Here is a 15,753-nt window from a genome sequence, read left to right as displayed (position 1 = left end):
TTACAAAACTCACTCTCCTCCTACAGTCCCATGAACTTTGGTAGAACTAGGATTGTCACCTCCATTTGACAGGTGGGGAAACTGAGACAGACGAGATAACTAGTGACATGACTTGACTAAGGTTATTCTAAGGGTTTTTATTAAGCTCTTGGAATGGACTAAGGGGACAAGGAGATGAAAGTCAGACCTCCTCTTTGGGGTGCTAGAAGTCTCACCATGGAGAGAAGCCAAGGAATCCAAGGCAGCCAGTGAGAAACTGGGGGCTGAGTAAGAGTTCTGAAAAGAGCCCTCCCCATAGGTTGCAGTGGCCAGAAAAGGCTTCCTCTTAGAATAGAAGCTTCTGGAAGGCAGGTACTGTGTGCTTTTCTTTTGTACACTGGTTCATGGTAGGCTCTTAATAAATGCCTAGTGGGGGCGGCTAGGTGGTGCAGTGGATAAAGCACCGGCCCTGGAGTCAGGAGGACCTGGGCTCAGATCCGGTCTCAGACACTTCATCATTACCTAGCTGTGTGGCCTTGGGCGAGCCACTTGACCCTGTTTGCCTTGAAAAAACAAAAAAAAACCTAAAAAGAAAATAAATGCCTAGTGGTTGATTCCTGGAGGATTGTGGGACCTGAGTGGGACACGGAAGGAATGGGGTGCAGCTACCAATGTCCTCTCAAGGAGACAGTTTTATGATCCAGTTGGAAGGGTTCTTGAGGTCATATCATCCAACCCCCTCGTCTTACAGCTTAAGCCAGGAAAACAACTCCTGCAAGGTCACACAAGCATCAGTAAATCAATCAGGATTGGAACCCAGGACTTCTATCGCCAAACCCAACATCCTTTTCATCTATTTCATACATAGTCTGCCTCCATTGGACCAAATCTGGAGCTTGGTCTCTGAACAAGGGGTGGTTTTAAAGAGCTCATATTCGAGTAGCTAGGTGGCACAGTGAATAGAGAACCAGCCCTGGAGAAAGGAGGACCTGAGTTTGAATCCAGCCTCAGATATGTGTTCCTAGAGGGACAAGTCACTTAGCCCTGGTTTTCTCACAAGAGAGGGGTTCAACACTCAAAATCTTGGGGGGCAAGTAGAACTGCTGCTCCAGGGTTAAGGGTGAACCCAGGAAGCCAGTCTCTCCCCCCACTCAGATCCTCACAGTCATCTCCCCTTGGGAAAAGTCACACAGGATAAAGTTCCTCCATCTGATTCCCCCCTAAAAATGAACAGCTTAGACGGCTGGGGAGAGAGGGAAGGAATCCATTTCTTCTTATGAGTTTTCCAGGAGAATATTCTCATTCATGACTTGCATGAAAGGGACCAAGACCCAGCTTTCACACCCCATTCCTCCCCTGATAAGAGATGGGGTTGGAGAAAAGCAGAGGTCCCTAGCTCTTGTGTGTTGAGGACCCCTAAACAGGAAAGTAATTTTTTTAATAAAACAAACAAGATCTCATTTCCCAGGCAAAGAAGCCCCAACCTGATGACCGCCAAGGCCCTTCTAGTATTGACTTTCTAGGACTTTGCCTGCCTCACCCTAGGCTACAGAAGGAGCAGGCATCGTAGATGCCCTCAGGGAGTTGCACTCTAAATGGGGAGACCCTGGAACCCTAGCTGGAGGAGGTCTCCATGGCCATCTAGTCCAACTTCATCAATTTTTTCATATGAGGGAACTCAGATCCCAAAGAGTTAAGTGACTTGGCCAAGGTCACGTAGGTAGTGAGCATCAAAAGTGGCATTTGAACCCCGCTTCCCTCAGGGCAGCTGCTCCGGAATAACCCCGAGCCCAGGTTCTTAATAAACAAGCATGAAGGATTCTGCTAGGAACTTGGGGTGGGGGTTCTGGGAGTGGATTTGAGGCCTTTTTTTCTGCAACTCTGGGGCGCCCCCTCCTGGCTGAGAAGGAAATGACAGCCTGGTTCGGAGGCCAGCCGCGTTGGGGCCCGACTCCAAGGGAGGGATGAGGCCGGGGGGTCACTCAGCTTGGGGACCAGGTGGGCCCGAGCATCTGAGACATGTTGGGCCTGTTCCCGAGGATGTGCTTTTCCTTCCTCCCCAGCTCTGCAGTTGGGATCCTAGCCAGGGGACCTCAGGGGCCATCTGGCACACCCCACTTGACGGGTGAAGAAACTGAGGCACAGGAAGGTGAGGGCGCTCAGATGCCGGTGCCGACGCTCTTCCCGCCCGGCTTTTCCTCCCCGTTTCTCCCCACTCCACCAGTGGTAGCTGAAGGACTTTGGCCTTGTTTTTGTGGCTCACACCCTGACACCTGCTGTCTGGAGATGTGGAGAGACTTGAGCCCTGGGGGAGGGAGGAGAGAACCTGGGGATGGTCCGTCACTGATGCTCAACAGAGGAGCCAAGGAGGGGCCAACGGGTTCCAATCCTGCCTCTGAGCCTTGGCATCTGGCTGACCTTGGGCAAGTCACTGCCCGTCTTGTGCCTCAGTTTCCTCATCTGTAAAAACGGAGGATGGCGCGAGCTCGCCTCTGGAGGCCCCTGCAGCTTGAGGTCTCGAGTTCTCTCTTAAGGCTCGCGGTGTCCAGGCCTGGGAACAGATGCCTTTAGGCAGAGCCCTTCTGCCGCCCCCCGTCCCCACGGCCCTCCCCTCTGGTGGGCCAGCCGTCCGAGGCTCAGAGACCCCGGGGCAGGGGTTCTCCCCCCAAAGCCGCACACTGTCATGAGTGAGGCAAGCTCGGGGGCCTGTTCTCTGAGCCTGGAGACGCCGCCCCGTCTGTTCTCCTGCGGCGCTGGGGCGGCACAGGGAATGGGACCCCAGGGTCCCCCCTCCCCACGCAGGCCCGGGGGGCGAGAGTGAGGAGAGGGCTGGCACGAGCGGGGGTGGGCAAACGCGGGGAGGGGGCTGGCGGCTGCGGGGAGGGCCGTTCGGGGGGGCAGCGGCTCTAGGCTCGGGGCCCAGTCGGGGCGGGGCGGGGCAGGGCGGGGCGGGCGCTGGGGCCTGGCCATCACGGGGCTCGGCCAGAGCCAGGGATTCTTGGCAAGGACCCGCGCCCTCCCCTTTCCTCTCGCTGCAGGCTGTTTTGGCAGCATCCCCCCCCCCCCCCCCCCCCCCTGCTTTCTGGCAGGGCCCTGGACAAGGGCTGGGGGGGGGGGGGCAGAGAACCCCCACCTAGGCCCGTGTGAGGAGCGCTTGTGCTGCCCTTTCGTAATTACGTCGTGTCCCGGGCTCCCCTCCCCCAGCCGCCCCCCTCCCTCTCTCCCTCACATCCCTTGTAGACGGCAATTAAGCATAGAGGATAAAACACACAGCCCGGGACACGCCGGAGGCTTTGCTCGCCGACATGGCCAGGCGCACAGCTCTCCCCCTCCGGCCCGGAGTGCTCCTCCTGCTCCTCGCCATCCTCCAGCCCGCCCGGCCGGGAGGTAAGGCTGCCGCCCCCCGCGCCGCCCCGGCCGCCCCGGCCGCCCCGGCCGCCCCGGCCGCCCCGCCGCGACCGTCCCCACCCGCCCCGGCCGCCCCGGCCGCCCCGGCCGCCCCGCCGTGACCGTCCCCACCCGCCCCGGCCGCCGCCGCGACCGTCCCCACCCGCCCCGGCCTCCCGAGCCCGGCCCGAGGCTCCGGCTCCTAGGGACGGCGAGGGGCAGGTGGGCTGCGTGAAAGAGAGAGGCAGAGACAGAGAGAGAGAGAGACAGAGACAGAGACAGAGAGAGAGAGACAGAGAGAGAGAGAGACAGAGAGAGAGAGAGAGTGAGACAGAGACGGAGACAGAGACAGAGAGAGAGAGAGAGAGAGAGAGAGACAGAGAGAGAGAGAGACAGAGACAGACTGAGACAGACAGAGAGACAGAGACAGAGAGAGAGAGAGACAGAGACAGAGACAGAGAGAGAGAGACAGAGAGAGAGAGAGACAGAGAGAGAGAGACAGACAGAGACGGAGAGAGAGAGAGACAGAGAGAGAGAGAGACAGAGACAGAGACAGAGACAGAGACAGAGACAGAGAGAGACAGAGAGAGACGGAGACAGAGAGACAGAGAAAGAGAGACAGAGACAGAGAGTGAGAGACAGAGACAGACAGAGACAGAGAGAGACAGAGAGACAGAATGAGAGACAGAGAGAGAGAGACAGAGACAGAGAAAGAGAGACAGAGACAGAGAGTGAGAGACAGAGACAGAGAGAGACAGAGAGACAGAATGAGAGACAGAGAGAGACAGGGACAGAGAGAGACAGAGAGAGAAAGACAGAGAGAGACAGAGAAAGACAGAGAGACACAGAGAGAGACAGAGACAGAGAGTGAGAGACAGAGAGACAGAGACAGAGAGAGAAAGAGAGACAGAGAGAAAGAGAGAGACAGAAAGACAGAGACAGAGAGACACAGAGACACAGAGAGTGAGAGACAGAGAGAGAGACAGACTGAGAGATAGAGAGAGAGAGACAGAGAGAGACAAAATGAGAGAGAGAGACAGAGAGAGAGAGACAGACTGAGAGATAGAGAGAGAGACAGAGAGAGACAAAATGAGAGAGAGAGACAGAGAGAGAGAAAGAGAGAGACAGACAGAGAGACAGAGAGAGAAAGACAGAGAGAGAGAGGGAGAGTGGAAGTGAGAGGGACAGATGGAGAGACAGAGACAGAGACACAGAATGGGACACAGAGAGGGAGAGACAGACAGACAGACAGAGAGACACAGAGAGAGAGAGACAGAGAGAGAGAGAGAGGGAGGGAGAGAGACAGAGAGAGAGAGGGAGGGAGAGAGACAGAGAGAGACAGAATGAAAGAGAGAGAAAAGGAAAGAGAGAGAGACGGAAAGACAGAGAGGGACAGAGACAGACAGACAGACATAGAGAGACAAACAGAGAGACAGAGAGAGAGAAAGAGGGAGAGAGACACAGAGAGGGAGAGAGCGAGAGACAGAGAAAGACACAGAATGGAAGAGAGAGAAAAAGAAAGACAGAGAGAGACAGAGACTGAGGATGTAATGGGGCATGGTTCCTAGCAGCAAGCTGTGCTGTGCTCGGACCTCTGGAGAGCCTCCCGAGGAATAGGTACCCCACTGCCCTGTCTCCCCTGCCCTGCTCCTGCTGGGGAGTCTTCAGACCAAGAGCCCACTGAGCAGCAGTTGGGGCACCCCTTGAGTGCTAGAACAGCTTCCCAGTGATGCGGAAGCCCTCCCCCTTGGGTTCCCAGAAGGGACAAGCACCCTCGGCTCAGGTGTCTAGCGTTCTCTGTTTAAAGGCTCCCTCCTTCCCCTCCTAGGGATCATGCTTCCTTGAACCCCAGCCAAGGGAGGGGAAGGTCCTGGAACGCTGTTAATGGGGGCTTAGGAGTTCAGGGGTCCTAGGCTGGACGACCCCAAGGAGTTTGGGGACTGTGATCTCCCCCTGGTTCTGTTCGCTCCGAGTTTAGCGGGCAAGGTCTGCATGTCTGAGCAAAGGGTCCTACCCTGGGTGTGTCCCCTCAGCAGGCAGTTTGGACACCTGCGAGGGGAGTACATGTGTGTGCGTGTCTGCTTGTGCTTAACAGAGGGAGAGGACTAGGTGGGTGGGGTGAGGGGAACTGGACCCTAAGGTGCTCTGAGACTTTAGGCTACCTGAGTCTTTGCTTTGCCCCCCCCCAAGGTGGGCTGGGAAGCATGAGGCCTCCAAGCACCTGCGGCCACAGGGAAGGGCTCTCCTGGGCAGGTTCCCGAGCTATTTGTTGCCAAAAGGAAGATTTTTGCCTTTCTGCTTAGCTCCATACCTGGGAAGGTGTGCGTCCCCAGGAAGGCAGCGGAGGAGGGCTCTGTGGGAGCATGTGGGTGCATGTGCGAAAAGGACCAGACAGAGCCAAATGGGCACCATGGAGCAGATTGAATCACTGAGCAGTTGTATGTCCTTGTGTGAGTGTGTGAGTGTGTGTGTGTGTGTGTGTGTGTGTGTGTGTGTGTGTGTGTGTGTGTGTTCCTGAGCAGATGGCTGTTTGGACGTGCCTAGCATGGAAGGAGATGTATGTGTGTGTTCCCGGACAGATGTGAGTCTGTGTCTGAGTAAATTCAGAAGATGAAGAGTGTCATGGTCCATACTATCAGCCTGATGAGTATGCAGGCTTGTCTGGCAGGGACCATGATGAGCAAGGAGGGGGGCATGGCAAGAGTGTCACGATGTCCATGCAAGGGCGCAGGGGGTACATCTGGTGCCCAGAAATGACAGGCATGCCACTGAATGCCCACAGAGAGGATCTGGGGGCCAGCCCCTTGGGGGGAACGGAGGAAGGAGTCTTCATGTTGGTTCAGTGAGGAAAGCCCTGGAATGGGGTGAGGATGGGAAGGGACCAACGATGCCAGCAGGGAACTGCGGAGACATCTGAATAAGCCTGCTGGTAGGCATGCCAGATTGGGGGGGGGGGGATGGGGAACTGAAGGGAGATCTGGGTGGGTCATTAGGGACTTAGGGATCCTGAGGGAGAGGAGGCCAGTCGAATCCAGCTCCAGCCACATCAGCAGAGAGACCCATGTTTGCCAGAAAGCACTTGGGAGGCAGGAAGAAGAGGTGCCCAGCTGGATCCCAGATGGGTTCCAGGAAGAAGAGAAAGGCTGGGTACCCCCCCTTGACTTATTGCTGGCTCCTTCTGCCCCTGCCCCACTCACCAAGAATGTTGGCCGAGGTCTCCGATAAATGTTGTTGGGACTGAGGCTCTGAGGTCCGGGAGGATGCCCCCAAGGAAAGAAGGGAAAAAATGAGAAGGAATGGGCTACACCAGGAGGGAGGGGGAAAGGTGGGGGACGGGACGAGAGTGAGGAGGGAAGGAATGGGGGTGGGGGTGACCAGGAGGAGCAGCTGTTTCCTGGAGATTGGACTTGACCTGGCAGAGCTGCTTTGCAGTAACTTCCTGGGGAGAACTGCAGCTCCAGAGCTGAGTCCAGGGACTGAATGAGCCCCAGAGCAGAGGCCCAGGTCAGGAGCCCTCCCTCCCTGCCAGCCTCAAGCTCCCAGATGACCCCTGAGAAGAGGGGGGAGAGCCGGCATTCATGTGTCTCCTCTCTCCCCTCCCCCAGGGGTGGCCAGGCAACACTGACCCCCTCCTTTAGTGGGGGTTTGCTTTGGAGCAGGGTTAGGTGACTAGGAACAGGAAAAGGCAGCCTCATCCTCCTTCCCCCAGACAGCCCAACCCTGGCATCTCCCCAAATAGCTGGGGGGTTCCTTCCATCTCCCCCTGCCTCTGCACAGACCCCAGAGCCCCCAAAGCACTTCCCTGGACTCTAGAACTTTCCCAGGACAGATATACTGCTTGGGCTCGCCCTCAGTTCATCCTTGGTCCTTCCCTGTTAGGAGTCTTCCCTCATATCCTGCTCAGATTCCTCACATGGTGGCTCATGCCCATGTCTCCTGTTCTGCAGAATGGCAGAGAACAGGTTGCCCCATCCTTAGCCCGCCACTCCCAGCTCTAGGATAACTAACGCGTCGTTTGGTGTAAGTGGAGAGAGTTGGCAAGCCCTGGTTCAAATCCTGCCATAGACACTATAGCCATGTGATCCTGAACCAGTCACTTACCTCTCATGTCTAGTTTCTTCATCTGTAAATGGGCATAATAGTAACACCTCCCTTAAGTGTGGTTGTGAGATTTTTTAAATTCATATATATATATATGAGTGTGTGAACAAATATATCTATTAATATCTAAACACAAATACATTTATACACATCTACACAGACACACAGCATTTATTTGTGTCAATACATTCACAATGGATATGTATGTCTATATAATAGATACATAAATAACCGCAATTATTCCAGACACTTAGAGACTAGGCTTGGTTTCCTGCCAAATCCCAATTTCCTTTTCTCCAGTTCATCAACATATATTTACTTTCTAATCACTTCCTGTGTATTTAACCCCAGGCTAGACCCTCTAGGAGACTTTACACCATTACACAAATGTATGAGAAATTGTTCCTGCCCTCAAGAGCCTTCCAGTCTTTAGTCGTTGAGGGAATGACATATATGTCCATAGAAAACAACACCCAGGAAATTATCTAGACTCTGCCCTGCCACAAAAATATCATATGATCTCAGACATTTCCTCTCCAGGCCTTAGTTTCCAATTCTATCAAATGAGAGAATCCTAGGACTAAGAACTGGAAGAGACTGCAGAGCTCATGTCACCCCAATGGGAAGAAAGAACCTGAGGCCCAGAAAAAATGAATGACTGGTCCAAGGTCAACCAGATTACTCCTTAGAAGAGCCAAGTTTCCAATATAAGATTCCTGACTCCCAGGCAAAGGCTTTTCCTATTTTACCATACCGGACTCTCGTAAAGGCCCCCCAAACCTCTTGTAAATCTAACATTCTCTAAGTGAGCAGCACCAGCACTGACTCCAAGTGTTGGGAAACTAGGTCAGAGAAGAGAAAGATCAGGACCAGCTGGACTCAGCAAAGAAACTGAACCTTAAACTGGCCCTCCAGCTAAAAGTAGGGTTGAGGTGGAGAGGAAGAGAAAGGGTGTTCCAGGTAAGGGAAAACTCATGACCAAAGACATGGAGGTGGGAAAGTGTACAGGGGAGAGTTACATTGGGTTGCTCTCCAGATGGAAATGTCCCTGTTCCTCTAGTCCTGCTTCATGAACTTTCCTTTCCACAAAATCATGGCTTCCCTAACCCTTCTCCAAGGGTCTTGCCCTCTTATCATGGTCTCTATAGCCAGAAACACAATACTACTGAAGGTCAGGAAACTGGACTTCTGATCTGAGAAGAGTTCATTAAGAATAAACATTATTGTAAAAGTAATAACAAAGATAACTGACATTTAAAAATTTCTTTAAGGTTTGCAAAACACTTTATCACCACCTTAGGAGGTAAGTACCATTATTATTCACAAAAATAAGGAAAACTGAGTCAGAGGTCAAGTGACTTGCCCAGGGTCACATAGCTGCTAAGTGTCTGAGGCTAGATTTGAGCCTAGCTCTCTCCTGGCTTCACGCCTAGCCCCATTTCAACACTTACAAGCCACCTCCCCAATATGGTCATCGCAATAACACAACTTTTTATAGCTCTAAACCTATAATCCTGTGAGCCCATAGTTTATGGAGCACATTCCTCAGAACATCCCTATAAGGCAAAGAGTGCAAAAATGAAAACCTTCATTTTACAGGTAATTAAAGGTACAAATTCTCCTTCAGTTATACAGCTAAGAAGTGACTGAGCTGCGCCTTGAACTCAGATTTTTTCATTCCCCTTCTGAAGCTCCTTCCATTATGAAGCTCCATGTTCTGGTAATGGGCAAAAGGAAAGAAAAGGAATCCGGGATGTCCCAAAAGTCTTAGAGTTTTAGAGCACTCTACAGAGGACTCAACCCATTTCTGACGTTCAGAAAGGGTGGGGTGTGCCAATCCCTTAAGGGAAGTAGGCATCCGCCCTGCCTCCTCTTACACTTCCCATCCCTCTCCACCCCGAAAGAAAAACTCAGATGATAAATGCATTTCCATCCTTTTAAGAAATAGCTGGGCTCTTGAGGAGCTGTGAGTAAGCCACAGAATCATAGAATCAAAGGATGCTAGAAAAAGGAGAGAGCCTAGAGATTACCCAGGCCAACTTCTCCCAGCCTCACAGAATTTAGAGTTGATCATCCAGTCCAAGCTGTATCCCAAAAGAAATACCCTCCCCTGGAATATACCAAAGAAGTGGCCTTCCCTGACCCTTCTCAAAGACCTCCAAAGAAAGTGAGCCTACTTCTTCCCCCAGCAGCCCATCCCACTTTGGGAGGGGAAGCTAAGTGGTACAGAGAGCTTTGTCTGTAGTCAGGAGGATCAGGGTTCAAATCCAACATCAGTCACTTACTAGTTGTGTGACCCTTGTCCTGTGTGCCTCAGTTTCCTCATGAATCAGGTAAGCTGGAGAAGGAAATGCAAACCACTCCAGTATCTCTGCCAAGAAAACTCCAAATGGGGTCACGGAGAGTCGGACATGACTGAAATGACTGAACAACAATCCTTAGGAAAATTTTCCTGGCTTCAAGCCTATATTATCCTCTCTGTCACTTTTCTGGCTCCTGGTTTTTCCCTTTGGGGCCGAGTTGATCAAATCTAAACGTTCTTCGTCAAGACAGACTTTCAAACACTTAAAGAGAGCCTTCTCCCTCCTGTACCCCCAAATCTTTTATTCAGGCTAGTTCCCCCAGTTCTTTGGATCTATCCCTCATAAGATAAGTCTCAAGGCTCTTCACCATTCAGATTGCCCCCCCTGCCTGGGAGCTCTCCAGCTGAAATGTCCTTTAACTATGGCATCCAGAACCTAAGGCCAGATGGATTCTAGTACAAAGGAACTATCACTACTTATTCCTGGAACCTGTGCCTCTCTTTATGCAGCCCAAGTCCAAATTAACTTGTCTGCTACATCCTACTGCCAACACTGATTGAGCTTGCAGCTTACTAAAATCCACAGATTTCTTTTCAGGCAACTCCCTAGACTGGACTAACAAAGTTGAGGGGTTTTTTTTAAACCCAACTGGAAGGCTTTACATTTATCTCCATTCATTCAATTAAGAATCTTTTATGTTAAGCAACAACTTTTTGTTGGCTCTTGTGATCCAAGTTGAAAGTAAAAGACAGAAGAAAAACAGTCTTAGCCCTCAAGGGTCTGCTAGTGAATGTCACCTTCGTGGATATGCCCTACACTCTAACTCACAACTATCTTCTTACATCCTGATTTTTGGTGTAATGACACAAATCGGATGAGTTGGCCATTTGGACTTTAATTTAAGACTCCCATAAACACTCCACTGGAGACCTCTGGGCAAATTGACAATGAGCCATTAATGACTATTCAACCTGTACTGAGTCTATCAAATTATAATGATGATGATGATGATGATGACAATAATAATAATAATAATAATAATAGCTAGCATTTCTATATCACTTTAAGATTTGAAAAGGGCTTTACATATGTTATTACATTCCATTTTCACAACAACCCTTGCTGATTTTTGTCATTCACTTGTTTCAGTCATGTCTGACTTTCTGTGACACCAATTTGGGGTTTTCTTGGCAAAGTTACTACATTGGTTTGCCATTTCCTTCTCCAACTCCTTTTACAGTTGAGGAATCTGAGACAAACAGGTTATTTTCCCAGAGTCACACACTCAGTAAAATTTCTGGGGCAGGATTTGAACTTAGGTCTTCCTGACTCCCTTTGTTTCTATCTATATCTATTTTTTCTATATCTAGTCTATATCTATTTTTCCATGATAATTGTACTTTGTCAAACACTTTGCTAAAATCTAGATAAAATGTTCCTCTCCCCTACTTCACACTAATAACTCCCTCCCCCCAAATTAAGGTGAATGTAACCAGTCCTTCTTGAAGCCTTGCCAACCCTTCATGATCACTGCTTCCTTTTTTAGATATCCATTAACCATATCTTTAATGTTTCATTCTACAATTTTTCTTAGGAATCAAAGTCAAGCTCACTGGTGTCTACTTCAAAGGTATCTAGTGGAGTGTCCCAAGGATCTGTGGTTGGCCCTGTCCTGTTTTAATATTTTGTCATCAATGGTTTAGATAAAGGCATAGGTACGGTGCTCATCAAATCTGCTGGCTGACACAAAGCTAGAAAGCTGGGAGGAAGTCATAATAGACTCAACTTTAAAAAAAAATCAGGACTGCATTTGCCTTACTCTAAATCAGTAGTCCCTCTCTACTTTTATGTCCTCTTTCAAATGTTATGGAGCTACATACCTTAGTTTACATATTAGGCAAGCCCAAAGGACTCCTGAAGCCCATATACAGGAATAATTTGCCTATGATCTAATTTTCTTATCAGTTGTATTTTAGAAATTGAATTTTTGTGACTTAAAGCTCTGTGTTTCCAATTCAACAAAAATTTGTTAAATGTCCACTTAACAAGGGCAGGGCACCATGCTAGGTGCTAGAAATTAAAAGACAAAAATGAAACCATCCCTGTCCTCCATGAATTTACATTCTATGCCATGGCATTTCAACGTATGGAATAAGGAGTAGTCTCTAACTTTTGGGTGGAAGAACTGAGTCTGTTGGGTAGATTTGTAATCAATAGGATCTCATTAAATTTAAAGTTGTGCTGCCTTTTGAGCACAGTGAAATCACCATCCCTAACCAGGGAGACATTTCAGCTGGAGCTTTTCAGTAGGCAAATCTCTCTCCTTGCTCTACTCTCTTCCCTATTCCTAAAAAACGGAAATTATGTATTGCAAACCCAAGTAGAAAATAACTTAGATTTTTCTAGGTTTAGGTTTATGTATGTCATTGCTCCTAAGAGCCTGGGAATGGATGATTAAAAAAATTTCAGAAGGTCAGTTGGTCAATTAACTTAGTCAATTCAATAAGTTCTGAGGATACAAAGAGAGGAGAGAACATACAAAAATGTTTATACAACGAAGGCAGGTTGGGAGAGCTAATCTCCCCAATATGTCTATCCTCTTTGCCCTTAAGACTAGGGACTAGAAGAGACTTTAGGTTTAGTCCAGCCTAACCCCTCATTTCACTGATGCGAAAACTAAGTCAAGAGAAGTGACATGTACTAGGTTAGACTAGATGATCTAACAATGATAGCAGCTAACATTTTTCTAATGTCTACTACTGTACTAAGCACTATACACATATTATTTCATCCTATTCTCACAACAACCCTGAGAGGTAGGTACTATTATCAGTCACTTAAGGAAACTGAAGCAAACAGAGGCTAAGATACTTGCCTAAGGTCACACAGTATGTATCTGAGGCTGAATTTGAACTCAGATCTTCCTGACTTCAGATCAGGCACTCTAGCCAATGCAACAACACCTAGATGAAAAATAGAAATGTTTGAAAAAATGACCAGTGAGAATCTTTCCATCTTAGTGATTCTCTGAGGCTCTGGGAGGTCCATTTCTTTTTCCTGCTAGAAATATCAAGCATCTCTTAGGATAACCCAAATGCCTCAAGAGGTTTTAGATGAACTAATATCCTCATGAATCAGTAGAGTAGGAAAGTGGAAAAAGGTAGCCCACTGGGAGAATGGAAGACAGGGTTATCTGGGAGAAGAGAAGGCAGAATATTTAAGTTGTGAGTTGAGAGTAGAGGCTTGCAGGAGCCTTCTGGCTAAGTTTGGGGAGAAAAGAAGATGCTGAAGTGATAATTGGCTGATTACACAAATCTGAAGAAGGTCAGTCTTGTCGTAGAATCACAGGGATCTCCCTTGGCCCAGGGAGAACCAACATTTTTATCAATGACATTGGATTAAAACATACAGAGCATTCTTGTCAACTTTACAGATGACAGGAAGCTGGGAGGGATAGCTAGCACATTGGAAGAGAGAAGTCTTAACCAAAAATAGCTTGGTAGGTCAGATCATTAAATTGAATACAATATAACTTTGGTAGAGAAAATGTAAAATCTTAGCCTTGGGATCAAAAAAATCAACTTTCCAAGACAACAGTGTCTCTTTAAAAAACAATACAGATACAGCACTGGCCCTCGAATCAGGAGTACCTGAGTTCAAATCTGGCCTCAGACACTTAATAATGACCTAGCTGTGTGACCTTGGGCAAGCCACTAAACCCCGTTGCCTTGCAAAAAAAAAAAAAAAACCAAACAAACTAAAAAAAACATACAATCTAGAGTTTTATTTATTTATTTGTTTGATTTTTGCAAGGCAGTGGGGTTAAGTGACTTGCCCAAGTCACACAGCTAGGTCATTATTAAGTATGTGAGGTCAGATTTGAACTCAGATCCTCCTGACTCTGGCAGGCCCAGTGCTCTATCCACTATGCCTCCTAAACTGAAGTTTTAAAAGCACTACCACTAGCTAAATATGAACCTGAAGAGTGATATGGCAATGAAAAAAGTAAGGATACCCCTCTAGATCATATTAAATAAGGTGTAGAGTCTGTCTCACTGTGCTCTTCTCTGGTCAGGTGACATCTGAAGCATATTTTAGGAAAAACATTACCAGGGAAGATGATGATTCACAAGGATGGTGAGAGAATTGTAGAAAAACTGTAAGCTGAGGGAATTAGATTAGAGAAAAGATGACTTGCTTAGTGGAGGATACAAGTCTGAAGGATCTGTCTTGTAGGAGAGGGATTAGCTCCACTAAGAACAATGGACAGCAGCTTCAGAGAAAATAGATATGACTTAGATGCAAAGAAAAGTAACCTAAATGGAAGAACTCTCCCATGATGGAAGGGACTGCCCTTAGGAGGCAATCAGTCATCCTCATTGAAGGTCTCCAAGGCAAAGACAAATGACCTTTATTCAGGGATGTTTTTGGAAAATGTCTCATTCCTTCTAATTCTGATCTTTATTTTTAGACTAAGAGAGACAGATCTCAAGGGTCTTCTAGTAGTCTAATCCCTCATTTTACAGAGGAGGAAATGAGAAAAGTCAAGTGAACTAGGTTGTATGATCTCTTCTGGGTTGCCCAAGGATACACTGATTGTAAGTAGCAGATCTTAATATTTAAACTAGGTCCCCCGAACTGGGTAGGTGACAGTTTTAGATCTCTAGAACACTTACAAAACCGTTGGAGAGTAACAGTCAGACAGACATCAGTCTCTTTTTTCTTAAGCCTCTGCCATCAATCTCATTGTCCAAGGAAGCTCTACCAAGCATTATGGAAGGGCATGAAACCTTACCTTGTCTGCATCTACCCTGAGTTCACTTTCCACAAGGTCACGATCTCCTCTCCCAAGTGTAGATATTATCTGAATTCATATAAATCTGTCTGCCTCCCTAGGACCATGGTGGGGGGGGGGGTGAGAATGGTGATTTGAAAGCTGAAGATCCTGCCAGCAGCTCCCTACAGTAGTTAGAGTGACGGGGGAAATGGGGCTATGAAGAAGGGGAAAGGTATCAATTCCAAACACCTCTAAATGAATGAGCTTATCAGACAATTTCCTCCTAGACTAGATAGAGGATGAAGCCAAGTTTGTATCTGAAGAGTTGTCAGTTAGAAGAGACAGCTCTGGAGGACAACACTAGTGCTGATGGGAAACAGATTTTAGTTTGGGATTGAGGATGCGCTTCTCCAGGAAAAAGTGAGCTCCCTGTCACAGGAAAGGTTCACGTGGAAGCTAGATGCCCCCTTGAAAGGGACACTTTAGGAAGATTCTTCCTCAGGGAAGATAGATGAAGGAGGTGAGGAGAAAGAAGTTGACCCAGAGAAACTCCAAATTCCCCAATCCAAAAGGAAGATGAAGGAAGAGAGAGGACATGCTCCTAGGACCCTGTAGCTCTCCAGTCCATGTCTGATGATGGAAACATCAGCACCCCACTAGCTCAGACTAATTGGGGTCAAGGTCAGTTTTATTTATAGAACACTATTTTATTATTTTCAAGTACATGGAGTGTCTCACACTAATTCCTAACATAGTGTTTTCAAGTACAGGCTCTGCTGGACCCATTGAATAATGAATAGATAAACGTCTTTGTAATTAACAGCAGCCTTGGGAATATAAACAATATTCCAAAGGCCTTCAAGATAGTTTAGTCTCTGACCAGGTTAAACATTCCCCTGTAATCTCATTTATAGATCCTTCATTTGTTTAACAGAGTTGTTGGTTTTATTTTTTTGAAAGGAAGGGGGGAAAAAAGGAAAATGTCAGCTCCCCCATGTCTGGGTCAACAAGACTGGAGTTAATCGTATCTCAGTTCTGGTCTGGCAGAAATGACTTGGTGACAGTCATTTGGTGAGGTATTTAAAGAGTCAGGGTTGCCATCTTGTCACACAGCTTCACCCTCGCACCCCTGTATTTTTAGTTTTCTGACCCTTTTGATTACTTCTGTTGACTCTGGATGAATAAAGGGTCAAAGGAGCCTAGATT

General features: G+C 48.1%; 1 protein-coding gene across 6 annotated transcripts in view; it reads left to right on the top strand.

Annotated features, from left to right (window-relative positions):
* The first annotated feature begins 3,196 nt into the window (after window positions 1–3,196).
* Window positions 3,197–15,753, top strand: part of ELN (elastin) — a 72,154-nt gene continuing 59,597 nt past the window's right edge. For 3 of the 6 annotated variants that reach the window (XM_074189411.1, XM_074189410.1, XM_074189408.1), the window contains exon 1: window positions 3,197–3,366. In XM_074189411.1, coding sequence (XP_074045512.1) covers window positions 3,285–3,366 — 82 coding nt within the window. In that variant the 5' untranslated portion in view covers window positions 3,197–3,284. Of the gene's footprint in view, window positions 3,367–6,749; window positions 15,229–15,753 lie in introns of those variants that run through there. The other 3 variants (XM_074189407.1, XM_074189412.1, XM_074189409.1) reach the window with 3 other exon arrangements.

Source organism: Macrotis lagotis, chromosome 5 (genome assembly GCF_037893015.1).
Source record: "Macrotis lagotis isolate mMagLag1 chromosome 5, bilby.v1.9.chrom.fasta, whole genome shotgun sequence".
NCBI classification, from domain to species: Eukaryota; Metazoa; Chordata; class Mammalia; order Peramelemorphia; family Peramelidae; genus Macrotis; species Macrotis lagotis.
This window is presented reverse-complemented; position numbering and strand designations above follow the sequence as displayed.